The sequence below is a fragment of the Tinamus guttatus genome, unplaced genomic scaffold (genome assembly GCF_059628265.1).
Source record: "Tinamus guttatus ecotype Peru unplaced genomic scaffold, ASM5962826v1 Tinamus_guttatus_pri_ptg000288l, whole genome shotgun sequence".
Taxonomy (NCBI): domain Eukaryota; kingdom Metazoa; phylum Chordata; class Aves; order Tinamiformes; family Tinamidae; genus Tinamus; species Tinamus guttatus.
In genome coordinates, this window is record NW_028288822.1 from 2,962,070 (window position 1) to 2,985,797 (window position 23,728).

Below are 23,728 nucleotides of genomic sequence, written 5' to 3' on the forward strand. Positions count from 1 at the left end.
AATGCCCTACTGCCACTCTTGCTGTGGCTCTAAAGGTTGCTAGCGCGCCGCAAAAAATAACTTACCTTTGGCACATCAACTGCCACCTCCCTCATGGCGCTGGGCCTGACCTCCTTGGCGGCCTGCAGGAAGTCCTGGAAAGCAATCCGCACCGAGCCGGCCACCTCGTGATCCAGCCGCTCAGCTCTGGCCCCCAGCGCGCGCCGCAGCGCGTGCAAACCTGGTAAAACACCAAACAGAAGAACGTGAAGAAGACTTCGTCCCGCTTCCCCAAAACACCAAGTGTGCAGCGTGAAAACACTCCGCAGCGCTGGGAAGTAAATCATATTGAAAGAGGTTTCTGATCTTACAGGGTATTCCTGAGGAGAGAGCAAGAAAAAAAGGATTTTATGATTACAGAAAAAATATAACTCCAAAATACAGAAAGAAAGAGCTTGATCCCTGCATTCCCTGAAATTAGGCTAACAGTCGAAATACAGCAAATGTCTATGAAGTTCTTTAAACTTATTTTAAACCACACAAAAGGAAGGAGGATAACAAGTATTTGAAGCAGGTGTTAAATTCATTCAAGACGCTTCCAACCCTTGCCCATTCCTCTATGATCACGACCGTGTTTTCCAACTTGCTCTTACAAGGATGCTGCTGATGAGATTTCTGTTACTTTCACCAGGACAGTACTTTGCTAACTAATAAAATAACGGGACATGTTTTTTATCAAGAAAAATATTACTGCCTGGCTTTTACAATGCTTTTCAACACTGAACAGCTCTTCTTTCCTTTCAGTGATTACATTTTTCCAATATACACAGCCAGATGTTCTGCCTTCTTTTTTTGTTTGGCAAAAATCACTCATTTACAATACCTATAAATTTTAATACTAATTCCTAGCTTCCCCCTATAATTCAATCCTTCAGAAGCTTCAGAAGTCCCACCCACTTGCACTTTTAATACATCCACACTGTCCTGGCAGCACTAAGTGCCACCTGCAATCTCCTATGCCTCCTGCAAAAAAGGGAACTTCATTCCCAATCATCTAAAATGCCCAGAAGCGTCACAGTTTTCCCACTATATCATTATGCCTTTTAGGGCCTAATAAAATTTGGACATAAGTCTGTTTCCAACCTTTCTCTATGAACTAGAACATAAATATATGATTTGGGATATTAATACATGATGAGTATAATCCTATATAGCACATACATCCTATATCCTAAACACACACGTCTGGATACCACACACACACATGCAGATATGTAACATAATCTGCCATGCTCTACAGAAAATGAGGCAGTTACTATGATAGCAATTTCTCATGCATGACCATTAAAGGACAAATATTTATTAAATGCTGGCTATATTTAGCCAAACAAAACATCAGCTAGTGCTACACAAGAGCACAACGAGCACAGACACGGTGTCAACTTCCAGAGGTTACTGTTTTTTTCTATGGAGGTCCCTGTAGATGCAGCCCTACATGGTTCCTGACAATGACAGGAATTCTGCATTTCCTACAATAAATACAACGTGTGAAGAGATCCAATACCTCCCTGGCGAACCGGTACAGCTGGTGTCTCTCCAGAAACTGCCAATTACGACAGAGGCCGAGCACCTGCATTCAATACCCAGGCTCTTAATACAATAATGAAAAAAAGGTTTGTAATTCATGTTTCCCCCTGTGCGAAACATCCAGAACTAATAAGATATATAAATAAAAACATTCCAGGAGGCTGAGGAGAAAAATGAAAACCTAGCCACCAGAGGACAAATATAAAGTGTAACTGACTCATTTTAACATCCCAGACAATTTTCATCATTCTTCCTCCCCTCTTCCCCCCTCCTTTCCTTCCTCCAAAACAGTTTATTTTAAACAGAACAAAAAGCTTAAGCAAGAAGACACTGATTCATCCTCACAGATTTAACATTTACCTCCAAGTAACCAACAAACTGAGCATGTTTCTTCTAGCATCGTGGCAGTAAACATTTTTGGGAGAGGGGGAAAACTTGAGCCCTGAAGTTTGTTTTTGGTGAAATCAGTTCCTATGGCACTCTCATTGAACAAAAAGTATATCAAAGAGTAAGTAACATGGTTTTAGACTTGGTCACAGAGAAAGCAAGTAGCTGATAGAGCTCTCTGTCCCTTCAGGTCCGAGCTTAATATAAAGCCTGCTAGATATATTCTAATCATGTCACAGCTACTTTTTTTTCCCCTCTTCTTGTTACATGAGCAATTCTTAAAAGAAACAAGTTTATTTTAAAAAGCACAGAGAGACCACCACCACATAAAAATGCCAGAGAGAACACCGCTCTCAAGGACTGTTGCTGCTGGGGCTACTTGGAGCATGCGGGTGAAATTTCAGTCACCAGTAGTGCGCTCAATACGCAGCAGCTTGATCCAAACCAGGAATCAGGAGGTCACAGCTTTCCAAACAAAGCCTGAATTCATTTCGGCATGTGCATGCACACACCGCTGCACGGGTCAGCATTTAATTGAAACAATGTTTTACATTAAAACAACAATAAAAAACAGATTGAAAAAGAAAGCACGATTCTTCCTGTTTCCTCCTGTTATCATAATCATTCTTTCCTGCACTTCAAATTGACCTCTAACCAGAGGGAGGGGGAAAAGTCCTGTTAACAGGGGAAGAATATGGATGGCCGTTTGCCTGAGAGGGGCAAAAATCACATCCTTGCCTTGAGACACTGAAAGATAGACTTAATACAAAAATAATAATAATAATAATAATAATAATAATAATAATAATAATAATAATAATAATGCAGGGTTGAGTACAAAACATGCAGAAGCAAGGGAGGTAAACCTTACAGCAAACTTTGGCTTTATCACTACATAAATTATAACAGAGATAAACTGAAGATTCAGACATGGTACCTCAGAAAGCATTAAGCATCTCAGCTTAGCAGCTGGGCATCTCTTTAGCACAGGAATGTTTTGTTTTGAACAAACGCCCCTGTCATGCGCTGACTCAGAGCAGAGCGTTTGCTTGAGCCTTGCTTGCTCCTTTTCAGGTGCTATAAACTCCCAAAGGAGGAAGGAGTGGCAGCAGCCAGGCAGCACTGATAGACGAGGCCCAGCGGCAGTACCTTGCACTGCGTTTTACTGCAGCAAGAGTCCTGGGCGAGGGATGTAGCCAGCCTGCCCTGTGGTCAAAGCACACAGCTATGTCCGTTTCGAGTAAAGGGACACATGCCTGGTCCCTGGGACTATCCTGTGTATGACACAAGCGTCACTCCGAAGGCAGCGCTTGCAAGAGCAAACAACTGGCTCTCAGTGCAGCGAGTAGGAATGGAAAAAAAAAGCAGTAAAAAAAGAAAACAAAAAGAAACAACCATAATAAGTTCTGCGTGATTACAAACAATGGAAAATAAACAATTTGTTCCAGCCTGGCAAGCGTGTGCTCTACCTCAGCAGCTGCTGCTGCCTGCCTGGCGCAGCGGAAGCGGCGAGCCGAGGCCGCACGCCGCGTCCCCGGCGCGAGGCGGCCGCCTGCCCTGCTCGCAGCTCGGCGAGGAGGGGGCTCGCTGCGTCACAGGCACCAACGTCGGGGCCCAAACACAGGCTCTCCTCCGCTGCTGCGTCTGGCTGATTACACACTGCTGTAAACAACAGCACGCATCCACTGCAGGCACTGAACGTATATACACACCAGGCTTCATAAACAGAGTATGCTCCACATAGAAGGAAATGAACTGAGCGAAACAGCTCCCATCTGCTCAGACAGTCCTGCATCCCAGGCAGGTCCATGAACCAAGTCTTGGACCCATCGCAATGACAGAGCACCAGCCAGTAAAAAGAGCAACCACCATTGACACAGAAGGAGAGCAGCGATGCACTTCTGTAGAAGTTCTTTACTTTGTGGGGAAAAGAAGGCACAGGAGCCTGGAGAAGCACTTGATGCTTATAGAGCACAGCAGGTTTTCCTCAGATGAGAGGCAAGAACGATAGCTGCCAAAGCTGACAAACTCAGACCTGTATTTCCACTTGCATCCTAAGAAGCTGCTACAATTTGGCCAGTTTTTCAATGAGAGTTTGGGAACGGACACACTACGAAATTTACCAAGAAGTGGAAAAACATCCTTGGACGAGAATGCCATAAACATATTTTTTAAATCAGTTTATTTTTAAACTCTCAGTTTAATCTCTATGTAACATGTCTGCCCACTGAGAAAATCTATCAAGAAGCATAACCCCGTACACTTCTGCTGTTAAAACTGTATTCTACAATCCATCTTTTAGCTGCCAGAACTATATGGGAAGACCCTCGAAGAACTTTTATATAGCGTTTGCACAGGAAAGATAATGCCCTTAAAGCCCCTGTAACCATAACATTGCAAATGCACTCAGCTAACCTGAGCACTAGTCTACTGTGGGGATTAGATGCAAGATTTATAGCCCTTTGCAAAGGGCTCCAGCATTTGCTGGAACATGTCTACAGGACTGCCTAAAAGTTGCTGTGAGGTACAGCAGGGGAAGGAAAGGAAGAAAGGAGGAACCACATTTTCAGAATTTCTTTTTTACTCACCATTTATCCTAAGATAGTGACAATGAAGGCATATAAAGCACATCAGAGTGACAGTATTTCTAGTTACCATTTCATAGTCATTTTAAGAATTTCTGAGTAAACCAACTGACTAGACAAAATCTGATTAGAACTAAGCAAATAAATGCTAACACTCAAAAGATAGCTGAATCTAGAAACACAGGTGATTGTATCAAATGAATTGCCATCTGAAAAAGATCTGACACCATAAAAATTAGACATATTATGAAAAAGAAAACAGAGAATAACATAAACATGATTACATGAGGAACCATGCCTGAATCATCTGTGAGACCTGAACGCCAGGAAGACAGTAGTGAATGTGAGTTCTGTCCCTGGAACAAAGTACCACTGACGTGCAGATCACAGTTATCCTGCATCAACTGGCAGGAGGAGGAAACCTTTGCAAAAACATGGGGAAAGACGAAGGAAGTGTGCAAGTCCACAGGATACTCTGCCATTACCCGAATGCCAGTTGAGTGACTCAGTGTAAAGTAGATTGTATCATAGAGAAGAAAATCCACAGATTTGCTAAACCCTTCCCAACAGAAATTAAATGTCAGGACAAAGTCCGCAGTTCTTATATGCGCAGAAACCTTTAAAGTCAACACAGAGCAAGGAACTTAGATTATTGCAGGAAACAATAAAGCTACAGGATGATTTAAAAGACAGTGGACTACAGAGTGTCTTTAAATAGTACAGTTTTGGTTAAACTTTTTTTGTCCATTCAAAATTGCTATGCATGAACAGCTGAGAATTTCTTCTGTTTCTGCAGAAATAACTTTGTCTGGCACACAGCTCTTGTTCAACTCCGCATGCAGAGAAGCTCAAGCCCACGAGTGAAGCAAAATCCGAGCAGCTACACAGTCACTAACATGCCACTCCTGTGGGGGCAACTTGGAGCTGTTACTGACATCAACTGGACTCCCAGATTTAGGTACAAAGACAGACAGACTAAGGAAATGTCTGTACATTAGGCATGTGCAAAGGCACAGGAAAGAAAAACAAAATTTCTATTCAGAAGTTTTAAAATCTCACCGGAACATCCTAAGTAAAGGCCTGAGAATCTGACTAAAATAGCAAGTCCCTTTGTGGAACCTTGAGAAAATATTTAAAGTGGTTTCAACTCATGAGATAGTAACTCTAAAAAACTAATTCCCATTTTCTCTTTGTCCCACAAGACATTAGGAGGGAGGAAAATAAAGACTGAGAAACAGTGCAAGTGATCCCAGAGACAGGAAGAAGGTGGACACATTCCTTCCCCTCTCAAACGTGTTCCCTCTAGCCATGCAGCAGTATCCAGATGTAACCACTTCTGCATAAAAGCCGTCATGCGGAGTCAGTGCTCTAACAAACAACCCAAAACATATGTTGCAGTCTAAGGCCAAAAAAAAGCCACATTGCTTTGTAGGAGTGCGTGCGAGCAAAGACACATTTGCTCATAACCTGTTATGATGGCAAAGTAGGGCAATTGCTTCAGTTTAAAAACAACTTTTACATTAAAGATCCAACACAGCAGTAAACTAAAATTAGCAAGCCCTGAAGATGGGAATTGGATTGTCTCTGTATTGTTATACAGTAAATTAAGGTGTATGCAACACCATATAAGAAAAGATACTAAGAACCACTTTTAAACAGAGCATCATTGACAATTTACGCTAAAGAGACCTATGCATAAAAACCAGAAAAATGCAGGCAGACACAACATAGTGACAAAAATTCCAGAACTCAAAACATCCCAATAAAAAAATAATAATTTGAAGTTTTACTTCTATCCTATGTCTGGTGCTATCAGAGTTTTTTGAAGTCCAGTGTTTTACTATTTCTGCAAAAGTCTGTCTCTGAGTTTCATAAGGATATTTTTTAGACATTGACTATCTGATCCTAGACATTAATATTCCCCACAAAACATGTGTTTTCTACATGACCTATTTACAGAAAGGCAAGAGGCCCATGGGAACCAGTATTCAGTTGAAGAATGCAGGAATAGGTCAATATTTTTTTTTCATGCTACAAAGTAAATATATAAAAGTAGGCACATTAATTTGGGAAGTATCTGAAAATACTAACTATAACATGTCAGATAAGGCCTTCCCTTGAACATCTGTCATTCCAATCAGCTAAATTGAAAACAAAATTTAAAAAATATCTTATAAAACAAGCACTCCCACTGCCTTTATCTAAATGTGCGCATTCGACTGTGTCTCAATGCACGCTCCTACATTTAAGAATATACTCCAAGGAAAATATTTACATTTACAGTCTACCTCCAAGCAAAATTCTGGTCTAAATAGTCTTGAAAAGGGTCAAATTTTGTTCTGAAATTTCTCGATTGAAATAAAGCATATTCTTCATGCCTTAACACTAGGCTCCATCATCAAGACCATCAACAAGCTGAAATCAAGAGCTCGTACCTGAAACACCAAGCTGGGAAGGTGCACGCTGAATGCAATGCCTGTGTAACTGGAAGAGCAGCAAGAAGCTGGTCCGGAGGATGCACAGCTAGTCGCCACTAACCACGCTGGCCCAAGGGGTTCACTTTTCCCACTCCACTGAAGTCCAGGAGCCACAGGAAAAAACCCACAGAGCTAAGAAAAAGATACTGCTGGATTTCAGGGATATTTATTTCCCCATTCCTTATCAGGAAAACAAACAAACAAACACAAAAAGCTAGGAACCCTTTGACTGCATAGCAGGGTTTTGTTGTTACTGTTTCTTGCTAATGCAAAAGGATTCAGGTATAAGAAAAATATTCCTGTTTTTCAATGTGGAATTCAGAAATCCCCTTTTGGGTTATAAAAGAAACCACAAAGAGTTTCCCAGCTTCATTAAACACTAAATAAAGTATCCTCCTAGATAATTTCTATGCTTACAGATCTAACACCTACGTACAGTCAGTGCTATAGATGAAACAGCTTAAAGACTCTTCATCCTGGTCACATTCTTATCAAAGGGTAAGGGTCCCAACAAAAGAGTCCAAGAAATATCACAGACAACTGGATTTTTAATCTAGACAACTCTTAAAACTATGAGGATAAGAGAAAGATGACATAAGACATGCAACAGAGTAATGCTGATTTATACTAACCAAAGACATAGGCTCAGTTTCCTATTTCTTTAACATTTTAGATAACAGGCAGCTCAAGTCAATCAATACAATCCTCAAGGCTAAGCAAGGAGGTACCTCTAACTGTGCAACAATCAGAATTTATAGAACTTCAGTGCGAAACAGCAGGATTACTAGTGCTTCTTTCACAGAAGTCTCAAAGTTGCAACGCAGCATCCTTACTGGAACCAATTAGATGTTACTGCAAGAGAGACCACTATTTAAACAAAGCCATTTGTTCTTCCTTTCCTCATGATGCTATCTTATCACAGTCCAAGTGTTTTATATCAGCACACTGAAATAATGTCTAATGAACAAGGATGTTCAAGATAAATTCTAAGAGTTACAAAGCAAATACTTCCTTTTTCTGTAAACAATATGACTGAACTCACTTCTTGAAGAAATCAAGCTATATTTATATTCACCCTCTTGAAATGCTACAGGCAGCCATAGAAGGATAAGTTTATAATAAATTGCTATATTTGGAAACCTTTGTTGCTAAGCATCTTCTAACATTCAGTACAGTTTATACCATTCATGTCCCTGCTACATAATTAACATTTCATATGTTTTTCCAAAAAAGTGCAGTGCTTATCTTTGTTGTTAAATTAAAACCATTATAATTTTTTAGAGAATTAATAAAAGACTGTGTGGCCAACTAATTAGAGCAGAAGCAGTGACATCCCAGAGGAATAGAAATACTGCCATTATATGAAAGGATACAGCACAATCTATTTTCTCATCAGCATGTCTGTCTGAGATCAAGCAATTCAGAATTCAGCTGTTCACGCTAAAAGGTAGTCTACTCAACTGCTTAGGACACGGAAACTTCCTTCCAGTGTTAATAACATTCTTTTCTTGGCTACACACATAATTAATGTGTTTTCTTGTCAAAGTTTTGTGCACATGAGGCCCTAGAGGGACAGTAGCCCACAAGCAGTTCATCATAAGCTGATATTCACAGGATATGGTCCAGTGTCCAAAGTGTCTACAGGTTTTCCCTGTTATGCTGTAAATCAATATGAAAGATTATAAGAGGTTGCAACATGCAGAAACTGGAAATTACAAGCAAACATTGCTAAGCAGCGAAGTAACATAGCAAATGAGCAAATCCTAGTTTCTCCAATTCAATCATTATAAAAATGTAATTGTAAACAGAGACTAGGTATATTAGTATTAAGCAGTGCACCTACACCAGGGACACTTGCTAGAAATACCAGTTTAATTCTGCCAGACTGATCACAAGCAGTCTCTGAATTATTTAGAAAGAAGACAAACAATATCTTGCCTGACGTATAAGATAGGATACAAGTACTTTGCCCAACAATTAAGGCTGAAAAATACATACAGAGCTGTTGCCAGTCACCCTGCTGTCAACCGTTATGCCAATACTGCAAGCTTCACAATACCTGGCCGCTCTCCTATAAACACGGCCATGTTATTTTGAGGTTTCGTTTTTTAGAAAGTTAAGGCCATCCTTAGCGGAGGAAAAGGAAGAATCGAAAGAAAAATCCACTAGTGTGTTAAAAAGACAAAAGGTCGAATAAAAGCACCCCTGACTTACAATTATGTTCATCTATCTATGCCCACACAGGTGGTGTGGTTGTAGCCCTGCTTGGAAAAGCAGGACACAGATTCTCCAGGTTCCTCACCCCTGCCCCTTCTCCTTGCTCACAGCAGTGCACACACCACTGTAGCTCTGTGCATACCACATACAGGGGAGCCTAAAACATTTAGGGCAGACTGAACATTTAAGACTCCTAAAACCCTTGAATGACTTCCACGAAAACACAGAGAGTGGCTGAGCAGGATAGAAAACACGCCTGCCTGACTCCAGAAGTATCACTGCGCAATGCTTGCTCAAAGGAGACAACAGTTCCAAGTGTCAACTCTACAATAGTTACGTAGTTTTCATTAAACTGAAGTTCTTCAGAACTTCGAACAAGCACAAAAGCTTTTAGAATGGAGTATCTCAGGAAGCTGAACTACAGATGACAAGGTCAAAGTTTGCCTATCATAGCCCTGCAATTATCATATCACATACTGTGTTATAGTTATTATCCTTGCTTTATATAAGAAGTACATATGAAATAAATACATGCATATGAAAAAAAAGAAATAAAAATGCAGCTTAAATGAAGGAAAAATCCTTTAGAAATAACCTAAATCTGTGATTAAGCACACAAACATATCTAGCTTGTAAACTCTTTCTGGCTTTCCAGCCACCAATGAAGTAACTAAAGATACATGTAAGGCAACCAGGACTTGAGAGTCCTCTACTGCAACACCACTGACAAGCAACAATAATCTTGTGCTAAAAAATGAACATGTATTTCTGGGCTCACAGTTTTCACTTTTACATTAATCTCCAGGTTTAACCTGTACTTAACCACCTGATTTCATCATGCGTTAAAACAGAAATTAACCTTAAAATTTATGAAAACACTTTTAACTCAGAATTTTCTAAACACCAAGCATTGTGGGCACTGGCAGTCTTAGCTACATGTCTGTATTGTTACGTACATTGCATGTTTATGTTGTTATGTATATAATGTCTGTGAAATACACACATGTTCGATTCTGAGCACTGCAGTACCAAAAGGCTATTGACAAACTGGAGGGAGTTCAGAGAAAATCTGCAGAAGTTCTCAGAAGGCAGGAAAGATTTATTTATAATGTGAGATTAGAAGAGCTAAATATTTATAGCTTGGCTAAGTAATGAATGAGGAGGTAAGGGACATGAGAACAGCCTACAGATATCTGAAGGGTGTAAACAGTAAAGCGGGAGAGTGAATGTGTTACACAAGGATGTAAATAGAAGTAGTAACATAAAACTAAACAAGGAGAATTTAGGCTGAGCATGAGAGAGCATTCCTGGACAGAAAGCCATCTTGGCCCATGGGAGCAGTTTCTTCAGGGAAGTAATAGAAACCCATTGCTTAGGACATGGAACCAGACTAGACAAAACACTGGAAAATTTGCCATATGGAAGACCCTTGCTCTGTTGGGGAGAAATATTGCTTCACGAAAGCAAATCTTTTCAACTTTAACCCCCATTCAAGTGGGAATATTTTGAACGATGGTGAAAATTTAATTTAAAAAGCAGATTTCAAGAACTCAGTCATAAAAAAGAATGCTCCTGGCAAATGCTTCTCAAACATGAGAGAGTGAAATTTCATTTATGTAAGACTTTCACAACTTTTTGAGAAAGGAAAATACACCTAAGCTGCAAAGAATTGAAGGAGTAGAACTGCATTTTCCCCGGCAGAGGTCGCTCCTAGTTAATAAATGACAGTGAAATTTACCAGCATGAATTCAGACCTTCTCAAAGAAGGTTAATGGAGAGGAGACCTCTGGGTTGTGTCAGTGCAAGGCACACTGCCTTAGGACGCAAAGCCCCCAGATAACACTGCATCCTGCAGGTGGACACTGGTACTTGTCCCGTAGTTGCTTTGGGTTTGCATAATACTGAGGGAAAGGCATAATGTTCTATTTATACAACACTGAGAACTTATTTTCTAGAGGTCCTCATAACGTGGGTAAATGCATTAGATGTATTAGCTGTTTACAGCTGGATAATGAAGTGAGCAAAGTCACAGAATCAATGTGGAATTCAAATCACATTTTTTCACTGAAATGAAAATTTTGATTATAAGAATTAAGTGTTCACTATTCAAAGTCTTTGACTGACTGGACTGGCTGATGGACTTAAAAAAGAGGAAGAAAAATAGTCATGCAGTCTGATTTTTGATGTTCCTTGTACATATTTCTTTCAAAAAGAAACTAACAAACTAAATTAACAGAGAACTATTACTGTAGCCCACACGTTTTTTCTTCTTAATACAGAAGTCCACAAATTCATGTGTGAGAATAATCCCTTAAAAATTCTGGAAACTGGCAAGTAAAATCCATCCCATTCCAAGTGCCATCACCCCTAATAAAACTTGTGTCATCTTAGCAATGAATTCTAATGCAAGAATTAACTGTGCACTGTGCCATTGCCAGAGGAAGCTGTCCCAGTGCCAAAGGAAATAAAAGCAAGCAACACATACAGCAAACATATGTGCCAACTACAAGGGAGAAAATATGCATAAGCAGAAATGAAGGGTCATATTTTGACTAGACTGTTTTAAAAGGCTGCTTGTGGGTAGATTTAAGGTTAACACTAAAACTGCATAGATCCATTCTAGCAAAAAGTACGAATTGATAGATCTACTTTTAATCTTTCATCCAACAACAACAGAAGCGACCTTGTGTTTAAGCATTCCCTGGAACATGCCGAACCTTCGCTGTATGAGCCATGGATAATTCCTCTGGGCTACACAGGAGCCTACGGGATGCCTTGCAGTCCTGGCTCAGGGCACCTACTTGGGCTGCATCCTAGCTCCACTGCAGAATTCCTCTCACAAGTTCCTATTTCGCAAGCAAATGAAATACAGGCACAAAAAGCCAAGGAGAGACACGATAAACGCTAGTCAGGCCCATAGTCTGAACACCTTGAGAATTAGTGTCTGTAGGACAAGCTGTCTAACTCCAGCAACTCAAGGCTTTGTGGAGAAGGGGTAGGCTCTAGAGTCTACAGCAAGAAAACTAAGGGAGTTCAGTTAAATCACTACGCTGTCGGTGAACTGAGAGACTTCCAGCTCTTTAGTATGACACAGATGGTACATGAGATTCCCCAGGGTTATTCATCTCCAGTTAATTCATTAATACTCATAAAACTGCTTTTCAAGTTAACAAAGGAGGAGACAGATCAGAATTCCTCATATTCCACATCTGGTTATGTTTTCTTTGACACAACTCATTCTTTCAGAAGTTACTAGTATAGATCGTGGACTTTTTCCTTTTTCACCTAAATGATAAGACTAACAGTAACGTGTAAAAGATCCTGAACAAGACACACGGACTCTTACCTGCCTCCTTGCACAAGGCTGCTAGGTCTGCACCCACGTATCCATGCGCGTTATCGGCCAGTTGTGCCAACTCTGCTGCTGTGAGCGAATGAGGAACCTTCTTAAGAAGCTTTTGGAGTATGTCCAGCCGGTCCTGGCCATTAGGAATCCCAATTTCTATTTCTTTATCAAAACGCCCAGGTCTGCGCAGGGCTGCATCCAGTGCATGAGGACGATTAGTGGCTCCAAGCACCAGGAGCTGCCCCTCACTGCCCTCCTGAAGAGACCAAACAATGGAAAATATTAATTCAAAGAGAGGATTAAATCTCCCACAGTTTATAAACATACTTCCTGCTCACTTTTCAGTTACCACAGGACTATGAAATCCCAATGCTTCTTCTAAAGACACCCAGAAAACTTTTCATAATTGTAAAAAGAGATCCCTGCCAAGCTAATCACCCGTGCAGTTCAGCACAGAGAGCACACATGCAGGGATAGTGCACATGTAGTGGTGGGCTATGTGTACATATGGGTATGTCCCAGAAGCTTTTCATCCCGCTGTCTCCTGCTTTCCTCCCTTTCGGCACCTTTTAGGCACAAGTCTCTCCCTTCACTTTTGTGCAGGTTATCTGAGGGTACCAGTTCACAGAAAAGTGTACTTAGAAAAGAAGAATTCTAACTAAAATCAACAGGAACAACCAGGAAAACAGACAGCCTCTCTTGCAAAGGATTCTCCAAGAACTAAGGCTTTAGTGTGGACATACAGAGCATTAGAGGAGCTATGACTAGCCTCAGTAACTGAAACTTCCCTGTACCTGAGGAAAGAAACTGTGTAAGCTGGAAAACAGTGTTGCCATAAGAATAAAAGGTAGCAATAGGTCTTGAATAAACAAAGTTGGGAAACAAACCACTTAATATATCAAACCAGCAGGAGGTAATGGAAGAAGAGCTATTCTACAGGAAGACCAAGGTCAAAAATTCTAATCAATGTCCTCAAGCTATGCTTTTTCAACTAAGTTACATAAGTTACATAAAATCAGCTGGGAGGTCTCCTGCAGTTCTATTCAGTTTAGTTTCACCTATTATTCACCTTCATTTCACCAATGTGACACACTTAAAATCAGTTACACAATAGAAGTGAATTTATCGTGCTCTTCTAGTCCCTATACACATCGCCTCAATATGGTCTACTTACGGAGCCAATGCCATCCATTAATGTCAGCAGCGAAGCTACAACTCTCTTCTCGACTTCATTCTGAGCCCCTTCTCTCTTTGGGCAGAGTGCATCCAACTCATCTATAAATATAATGGAAGGGCGACTGATAAAAAAAAAAAAGAAAAAAAAAAGGGAGGAAAATAAGGTGCTGAGAAGGATTTTAAACATTAAGGCAAACATTTGCAGAGCTGTTTAAGGGAAATATCCTTAAAATAAAATCAACAAGCATCCCACTCCATTAAGCAACTTAAAAGTTTCCAGCTTGAATATGACACTGTTCGAAAGACAATTGAAATTACCAATATTCTACTTATACAACTAAAGTCTTTATGATGACCTGCAGAGCTATTTTTCTATGACTCTCTCAAAGACTAGACACTAAATACACAAATTTCATAGCTAAAAAGGCAGTGTTTTATTTGCCATCTTTCCAGACACAGGAAATGACAGCCTTTTGCTAATGTATTACAAGTAACAATGACCTGGAAGCTTTGTCCTGACCACTAAAGTAGATTGCCTCCACAATATTTGAGGCATGCTACACCTAGTGCCAATATTTACTTAGAGCTAGCTTTCAAATCACAGCACACCTCTACATTCCTCTCTAAAGAGAAAACAGGCAGGAAAATCCAGAACCAGGTGAAACTCTGGCTAGTGCTTCTGTTAAGCAAGTGTACAACACACTAACAATACAGACCTCGTGATTTGGCACCATCTGCAACAAGTCCTTAAATGAGATAATGCCCAGAAGCATTTAACAGGCATACTAGAATTTTGTCTTCCTTTTGGCTAAGCTGTATATGAATAAGTGTACTTCCTTTTTAAAAACCTCTGCAGGAGAAAAGCACAATTCCAAGATTCTTGCAAATTTTTTTTCTTTTAAAAATATTAACACTGGAACCAATACTGCAAATAAGCAAGTATAAATATAATTTTGTAAAAGACTATACCGCAAAGAAGCTTCAGCAAATATCTGACGTAATCTTGATTCAGATTCTCCATAAAATCTGTAATAATTAAAATATTTTAATCAGAAACATGTTTTTGTATTTCCCAGACAATCTGGAAAACTACTGTTCTTGTGTCCCGAAACACTGTAGCCCTTCCTTCCAAAGTCTCCAGTGAATTTATGAAGCACAGCAAAGCTAAAATAATCTTTATTTCCACCAAAACAAGAAATTTAGGTAGGATGGGGCACACACCATTTTGCAGACAGCAAAAAAATTACAGAGAAGAGCACACTTCTGAGTTACCAACACTCTGTATTTTCATATAACAAAGACAAATGAGTTCCCAGTTTCATCTTTCCATTTCTTACGTTTTAACGAGCAAGCCACTCTGGTGGCAGAAATGACTCAGATGCAGTTACAGATACAGTTTAAGGTCCTCCCCCCCTCTTTTTTTTAATTTTAGTGCATGCCTTGCACAAATTTCCAAGCCAAATCGAATGAACCACTTCTATTACAAGAAATGTAAGCCCTTCAGGGAGGCCTTTCCCACCTATTTTTGACTCTCGCACGGATAGCCCACAACCCTTTATACACAGGGGAATGCCGGATATGCAGTGAGCAGATGCCAGTACAGGTTTCAGGCAAATGTATTTATAACATTAATTAAAATAAAATGAGTGGACTTACTTGCTTATTATTTCAGGACCGTTAATAACGGTAACGTGAGCGCCAACCTCATTTGCAACAGCCTTGGCAATCATAGTCTTCCCAGTTCCTGGAGGGCCATGTAGCAGCACTCCTCTAGGAGGGGGGATTCCTTCAGGCACGCACATGCACACAAACAGAGAAGAAAAAGTTATTTGTGCTAAACGCCCAGCTGAACAAGCTGCACTTGCACATTTCACTGCCCCGCAGTTATTTTTTATTATAACTTGACCTCAGCAGAAATGTCTTCAACCAACATGTCACTTTGATAAAACAGTATGTCTCCAATGGGAAGAGCTCGCTGCAAGAAACATTCACCGTTCCACACGCATCTACATTACTGTCCTCTACAGTCCAATTGAGATGTCCTCTACAGTCCAACTGATTCTGTCCAAAGGGCAACCATCTAAATTACCGTCCCTTTCAGTAGCCTAACATAATCATTTTCCATATGATTTATTCAAAAAAAAAAAAAAAAAAAGGACTGAGTACCCAATGTTCATGAATATACTTTATTATCCAAGACTCTTACAGCACCATCATTGTAAATTTCCAACGTCAGAAAACCATTTCCCTTCAACAGTTCAAAAAAGTTCAAATACACTTCAGGCTTCATTTGAGCATGTACAATTAACTGCATCTTAAAAAGCTCTTGTGAAAAAAATAAAAAAAAATACATCCATAAAAAATAATTGGCTCTTTAATAGTAAATGTTTAGAGTTGAAATAGAGTGAAACATTCAGGCAGAGACTATATGGGATAATAGAAGAACAAGGTATTCTGGGTACAGTTAAAACCCGACAGAAGTCATCCATAACTGGTATAAAGTTCCAGGTAAGGTTCAGAAAAACATTTCAGTTTCAGACCATAGGATCAAATCAAATGGGCACGAATCCAAAAACAGCAAGAAAAAAGCTAAAATGCAAAAAGAGATGACTTGAACATTTAACAATGAGAAGACTGGCGCACAATGCAGTGATGAAACACAACCAATGAACAAACAGGTAAGGTGACAGAGGAAAACTTACTAAAAAATTTCTGTGAATAGTATGCCCAGTGGGAACAGAGAGACTACATTTTAGGAAGTAATATACTTGAAAGGACAAAAGTTATCTGCTAACTGATAGAGGATAGAAATGAAATGTGTTATGAGCCCATTACTTTGTCCACTAAAGCATGAGCTGCTCCCTCCTGTGTCTTTACTGGCAAGAAACAGACTCGGACCAAAGGTATCCCCTAAAGTGACTTCCTCACTAGCCAAGAGTAGATAAGGACTCCCAACCTTTGGAGGGTTATTCAGCAAGAAACTGGGAGAAGGGAAGAAATGTCCTCCCTTAGGTAAGTGCTAGTAGAGCCTTGGATCTAGAACTTCTGGGACTAAGCATGAAAACCTTTGATACTGCAGCAACTCTTTCGCCAGCACAAGAATGTGTGTGGTGAATGCTGAGGTTCGGGCTCAGTGAACTGGGCTGCACATTCCTCATCCCATCCCACAGATTATGTCTATGCAATGCACACTGAAAGAAAACATCTGTTTTTTTATGAAAATTGCCCCAGATATCCGTGAAATCATGTCACGAATGACAGAAAAGGTTAAATGAAAGAAATAAAAATGCATAGGTAGAAAGGCCTTTCTAAGTGATGCACACCAAGCACAATGAGCAGACATGCCTGCTGTACGTACATAGCCATTGTTATAAATACACATTACAGTTTTTTTTAAATTTGTCACAGAAAACTTCTGAGTTCACGTACATTTTAGATATAATTTAATATATGGCAATATTAAACACATTAGCTTTTCAACCCTATAATCCTATACCAAATATGTTAAAGGGTTCATGCAAAAAGCCTCAAATACTGCCTTAAAACTTTACAGGAACTCTGTAAAAGGCAGGATTAAAAATACCAGAAGAAATAATCTGACTGATTTTTTCTTAACTTAAAAAACACATATGTTTAGTTCACTCTACCAAAAATTGCCAAAATGAGGTGACAAGAAATATCTACACCTTTCAAATGTCTGAGTACAGAACTCTTCAATGTTTGCCATAAATTGTTAATGCATACCAGAACTTTCCTATATAAACATCTTTTTTTCCTACTCGATTATTTTGCACACAAGCTAAACATTGCTTCTTCATGATATCCATACAGTAGGGTTATAAAAGAGCTAGACAGTGTTTGCACACCGAGTATACCGAACTGGTATTACATGAAAAAGTCAGTGTATATTTCTGGTTGAATAACTTGCTTAAAAAAAAACAAATAAATAAAAAGTAATGTTAAAGAAAAGTATGGTACGAAATGAAGAAAGCCAACTCTTAGGCATCATACCGTAACTCTTGAACAGTTCAGGTTGCTTCATCGGCAGTTCGATTGTTTCTCTAATAGTTCTGAGCTGGCCACTTAAGCCTCCTATCATATCATAGGTCACTCGGGATTCACAGTCACCATCTTCTGCCTCACTGGGCCTCGTTTCAATGAAATTGATTCTAGTTCTTGAAGAAATGAAATAAAAGACATCTGCACTGCTCATCATCCCAGGTTTGTCAGGCACCAGGAGGCTCTCACTGCCGCCTTTCCCAATCAGCTCCGAATCATCAGTGAGGTCTGTGGCACTCCCCTTATTATCAGGTTTATCCACCTGACCAGAGTCTTGACCACCAGCTACCAGAGCAGAAGTGGTTGTAACTGGTGACTCTGGAACCAGCAGTTTGCTTGGTGTGCTCGGAGATGCAGCCTCCGGAGCATCCTCCACGTCCATCTTGCTGAGCTGTAGGGACAAACCCAGCGCACTTGCCTCCAGCTCAACCCCCTCAGGGTCTTGCTCGCCCATGGCACTGGAAATGGCACTGCTCAGGGCCGTCAGCTCCACACCATCGCTTCCTGTCACTCTCGTTACCACCAGGTTACAAAGTCTGCCATAGAAAGTGAAAGCCAAGAGGTTTCCTGGCAAAACAACTTTCCCATCTACAATAAGGTTTGAAGAAGAGAGAAAGGGAGGAAAAAAAATAAAAAAACATTTCAATTTCATTTGGCAGAAACGACTTTCAGGTACTGTTGTATCAGAATTATTCTTTAGCTATAAGGAATGCTATAAATTAAGATAATTAAAGATCACACTTGAAAAAATGGAATCATTTTGCCTTCTAAAATGATCGTTTTATATACAAGCAGATTATAATAGATGAACATTTAGCATTAATACATGTTAACTCTCATATTAAGCTCCCCATTAAAGGCCAAAGATGTAAACAAGATTTATCATTCCTAGCCAAAGTCATTCTTTTGGAATCTAGTTCTGGTTTTCTGCCTCCTAGATAGCCAAAGCAGCTTGGCAATTTAATGAGTTAGGCAATTCCTAAATCAGAAGATTCTCACAGAGTAAAACAATTCAACCTTTGAATATCACCCTATTTGTGCAGGAACTTGGGTTTTCTTTTGACTTATGTAAGCATATCTACCAATCAATGTATATCAATTTTGCTCATTTATCACCAATGTTTAAAAAAAAAAGTTTCAGAATACAAGACAATGTTAATAATGATCTCTTTTTTGCGTGTTTAGGTCATAATGTTGAATTCTTTCTCCTTTCAATGCAAAGGAAACTCTGCGATAAACCACGGTATCAGCCAGAAGATCACCAATGATTGCTAAACAATTGTAGCTTGAACCAGCAATAGATATAAACAAAACAGACTGACAGCCAGGATTACAGCAAGCTGAATACTTGCAGTACAGATGAATGATTTAGCTCAAAGCAGATAGAACCTTGCTCCTTTAGGGTTGTATTTGCTTTTTCTCAAGTCCCTTGATCAAGATCGTAAGAGGAAACTTTTCTATCCAAACCCTGAACTCCCACTACAAAAATAAAATACAATAAAATAACATAAAAAATAATGTCAAAAGAAAAACAAGAAACTCATACCTAGGTTTCTCAGTAGACAGACAGACATTTCCTCAGCATTAATAGAGGCATCCTTCTCTCTGTGGTAGGGAGAATTTTTTTTTTCTGATCAGTAATTACTTAACAACAACTATTTTACACTGTAAATTCACAAAGAAAGAAAGGGGATTTATCACATCACAGTCTCTGGATCCGTTTATTTTAATGCTGAAGATATTAGTTTCATAGGTAACAACAGAAGTGTTAATATTTAATTTTGTTTTGATTTTTCATAAAAAACACTAAAATAAACAATATAGTAATTGAAATTTATCATTTCTTAAGATTATAAACATGTAATACATGATCCCTTTAACTGACGAGATGGTCATTGCTACATTTACTGAGTTGAAATAACTGCTCATAAGAAAGATCTCTTCCACTTTTGTAAACACATATATTAACAGTCTTTGATAGGTATCTTGGGCACTTTGCAAAAGTCTTTGCATGTCTTTAAGCACTGAATGCACAGTATCAACACCGTGAAAAGTTTTCCCTATGCATCTTCTAATCCTTTATTTAATCTAGCTTTAAGTGACTCAGTATATCAGCTTTATGTCACTTCTGTATCCAGTGGCACTTTCTCAACACCCAGTGTCATCACAGGCTTTAGCACGAGACCACATATGCAGATGAACAAATCTGCCCTTAGGCCAAAGCAAATGGAAGGTAAAACATGTCTTATGTGCATTTCTTTCACTGATGTTTATACTAATATATTTCAGCTCATATTTAAGACCCAATAAGAGCACAGGGATCATTAACTTCCCCTGCTCCTCAGATACCTGCAGCTTATAAAACTTGTGATTCAGTCACTTGCCTGTGCCCAAAAAGCTCAAGATATTTTACCACAGTACATAATTTATTCACTCAAACCTTTTGCCTGCTTCATTCACAGTTTTACCTTTTATTAAAAAACATTACAGAGCTTCTCTAGTTCATCAACATTTATCCCCTTAAAAATATTTGTACGATCCTAGCACAACAGCCATTGTTTTCACTACAAAGGTGTCCATACTGCAGATGAACATCCACAACTTGGTAAGCACTTCGACAAGTATGTTGAAAAGCTAAACAGTATTATCACTAAAAGCTTTTAAAGCAGAAATAGCAGTTGCAGATAAAATTGTAATCAACAGAGGGTGCTCTAAACCTACAAATAAAGATCTAGTTCTCAGCAATTTTACTGATCAAGGAATCAATTCAAGGGAAAGAGGGATATTACTCTAGGTTAGAGAAGAGGTCTCAAAATAGCAGAGCCACATGACAATTAATTCGTATTTAATTAGATTAGTGGGTTGGGAAATTGATTTTAGCTAAAAAGATACGATAATATCTTTTATATTGATATATGAAGATATGATAAGATTGAAGATAGGATAATAATTCATAAGCACAAACAGCTCCCCAAAGCTAGTAATTATAGTACCTATATTACAATATCTACATTACAGCATATGCTTATTTAACAAGTATATTATTTTGATTTTATTTTTAATGAAATGAGTGTTTTCAATCACTTCTATAAGCAAATAGCATGTAATAATAATGAAACTTCTTACAGGCTTAAAACCAACATAGCAGAAATTACATAATTATTTTCATTTTCTGGTGAGAACACAGGCATGAAGGGAAACGCAAGCTGACTAGAGGGAATCACTATAGAATACACAGCCACATTAACTGGCAAAGCTGTAATTAACACTAGACTGATTACAGCATTGACAAATCAAGGTCACCTCACCAACATTTCCACGAGTCACTCTAGAGGAAAACAGCATCTCTCAAAACAAGGTCCCACTCAGAAACTAAAGTTTGACAAGGCAGAAAAGGACTTGCAGAAATTAGTATTTGGGGGCTCCTTCAAAACAACTATAAAATAACTTTGAGAAATAACTATAACCAGGTTCCCTGCCAACCCAAATTCTGACTCAGTGGCCTGTTGTGAAAATGACCAAAAAAAATTACCAGATGAGTAAACTGCTAATATTAACATCTTTGTAATTTCAAGATGATTTTGATTTCTACCTTCTGCTCCCCTTTTTGTGAGAGAAAAACTGTGAGAGTTTCCAATCTTAAAAAAAATCCAACAAAGAAAAGCAAAGCATGAAAGAAGGCAATACAAAACCAAAGTCTTGGAGAGAAATGACTGAAAGTCCTACACTCCCCCCACCCTGACAACCAGTAGTTCATTTAGCTGCAAAAGGCTACAAGAGCTTCTCATATGTCGTTAGGAATTGTGCTGCAAACTGTTAGCAGCAACACAGGCAAGAGCTCCTTTTGGTCCTTTCTAACCTGACATCAACTTTATGAGCAATTCAGAAGTTTAGAAAAATCTACCTTCATCATGCACTTGAACACTCTTGCCTCAATCAGATGTAACACAGGCAGCCTGACCTCGACTTCAAGAGGACTGGGCCAGGGTTACCATTTACTAATTTAACATAAAATGACAAACCTCTTATGACTAATGGATACGGTAGCATCCCATCCTCCAAAACAGCACTAGCTGAGATTTTTTTTAAGACAACTGAGCCGCTCGAGCAACATGCTGCTGCCCACAGACGAGGCCCTACTTGGTTTTGTCTCCTTCTCTGCTTCTCTTGAAGTAGCCATGGCAATCACCTACCTAATCAGCTTGCTCAAGTTGGATGGAATTATCTTCATTTTGTTTATTTAATTTGCTGCCAGGCCCAGAGAGATGGACCAGTATGGCACAAAAATGGACCAGTAATAGAAGGGTGGCACTACACAGGGAAGAAAGGAGGAACACTTCTTCTGGCAGCATTTAGCAACCAGTTATTACATTTTATCCTTAACCCTATGAACACCATGCACATGTGACTGTGCATATTAGTTTCCAAAACAAGAGAGAGAAAAACGTTATCTTCTAAAAGGTGAGAGCCTGCTGTGCAGCTCCAATGCCTCATCAGCAGGTTTTGGCAAGTCCCATACCTCAGCTTCACATCTAGCTCCTCTGCCTGGATGACCGCCCCAGTCACAGGCTGCACAGTGACTGCATCTCCGGGATTCACTTTCAGGTTCTTCTGTGTGGTTTCACTCAGTCCAACCTTGCCTCCCGGAAAGCCCGCTGTGGGCCAAGCTGTACAGACCTAGGAAGAATGTCAACAAAAACAACTGTCACTGGTTTAAGAGATTTTTGGTCTCCCTCCTTCTAAGTCCTCCAAGAGATGAGCAGAGAGAAAAAAAAAAAAAAAGTTAAGTGTTTTTAATAACAACATAGGCTGGGAGAAAAGAAGTATATGGTTAAAGACTGATTCTATGGACAGCTAAGACATAAGTAGCACTGAGTTCTTAAGATATTCACTAAGTTACCTTTTAAAAACAAGAGAGTTATGCTTTGCATAGAAAAGACAGAAATTTTCCACACAGATTTTACATATATGCTACAGAAAACACAAAACACACAGTCATGACTTGGAAAATGGACAAAACTATTGGTATAAAGAATAAAAGGCTAAGTTTATTCTTCACAAACTAAATGCATGGTTGTGCACATGTATAACCATATATATGTATGTACATAAAGCACTAACAAGTGCTTTCTGAGAAGAAACATGTAACTAACTACAGTGTAAAAGACAGAATATAACATTCACTCTATTTGCAAATGTGCGCTCCGTTTTGGTCCATTATGGAATACAGGTGGAATGTATTAATCAGCCATGCGGCACAGTGCCCAGAGAGACGAGGAGGGCTCTCACCTCTTGCCTTCCCGCCGCACTGGTGAGCAGGACCGGGCGGCCGATGCAGATACTGGCAGATTTCATGCTGTTCAGCGACAGCTGCACGAGGACCCTCCGGAACATTTTTGGAACTTTGTCATCCTCTAAAGTTTCCAGGAGAAAGTTACGTGTTTTTCTTTTTTTGTTTTCCCCTCAACACCCAGCAAACGAAGTCAGCGTTTCTCACATGGGGCATCACGCGCAAAGCCCCTCACAAGGGGGCACAAGATGGAAGCAGCACGGGGCACAGCGCAAACCTCACCTCACGGCAGGGACACGCCCGTCCCCCGCCGCCACGGCTTACGACACGACCGTTACCCCGTTACCGGCCGTTACGGCACGCGCTTCCCGCCCCTCTCACGCGGCAATCACCGCACGCGCCGCCGACCGTTACCGGCCGCTCCCGCACGGGCCTCCCGCTCCGCTCCCGGCGCGGGGCCCGTACCCGCGTCCACGGCGTCCGCCGCGGCGAGCGCGAGCGGCCCGCCCGCTGCAGGGCCCGGGGCGGCGCCGGGCGAGGCGGCGGCGGCCGCGCGGCCCCGGCTCCTTCTCCTGGCGGCGGCGGCCATGCTGTCCCGGCGCCCGCCCTGCGCTTCCTGGTGCAA

General features: G+C 40.1%; 1 protein-coding gene across 1 annotated transcript in view; it reads right to left on the bottom strand.

The window, feature by feature from the left end:
• AFG2A (AAA ATPase AFG2A) overlaps positions 1-23,707 on the bottom strand; it is a 175,370-nt gene extending 151,663 nt beyond the window's left edge. Inside the window, exons 1-10 of the mRNA XM_088527670.1 lie at positions 23,569-23,707; positions 23,103-23,227; positions 22,333-22,490; positions 19,360-19,418; positions 17,766-18,401; positions 15,411-15,540; positions 14,724-14,780; positions 13,753-13,876; positions 12,579-12,834; positions 66-220 (exon numbers count right to left, since the gene is read on the bottom strand). Coding sequence (XP_088383796.1) covers positions 66-220; positions 12,579-12,834; positions 13,753-13,876; positions 14,724-14,780; positions 15,411-15,540; positions 17,766-18,401; positions 19,360-19,418; positions 22,333-22,490; positions 23,103-23,227; positions 23,569-23,692 — 1,824 coding nt within the window. The 5' untranslated portion in view covers positions 23,693-23,707. The remainder of the gene's footprint in view (positions 1-65; positions 221-12,578; positions 12,835-13,752; positions 13,877-14,723; positions 14,781-15,410; positions 15,541-17,765; positions 18,402-19,359; positions 19,419-22,332; positions 22,491-23,102; positions 23,228-23,568) is intronic.
• Between the last annotated feature and the right edge of the window lie 21 nt (positions 23,708-23,728).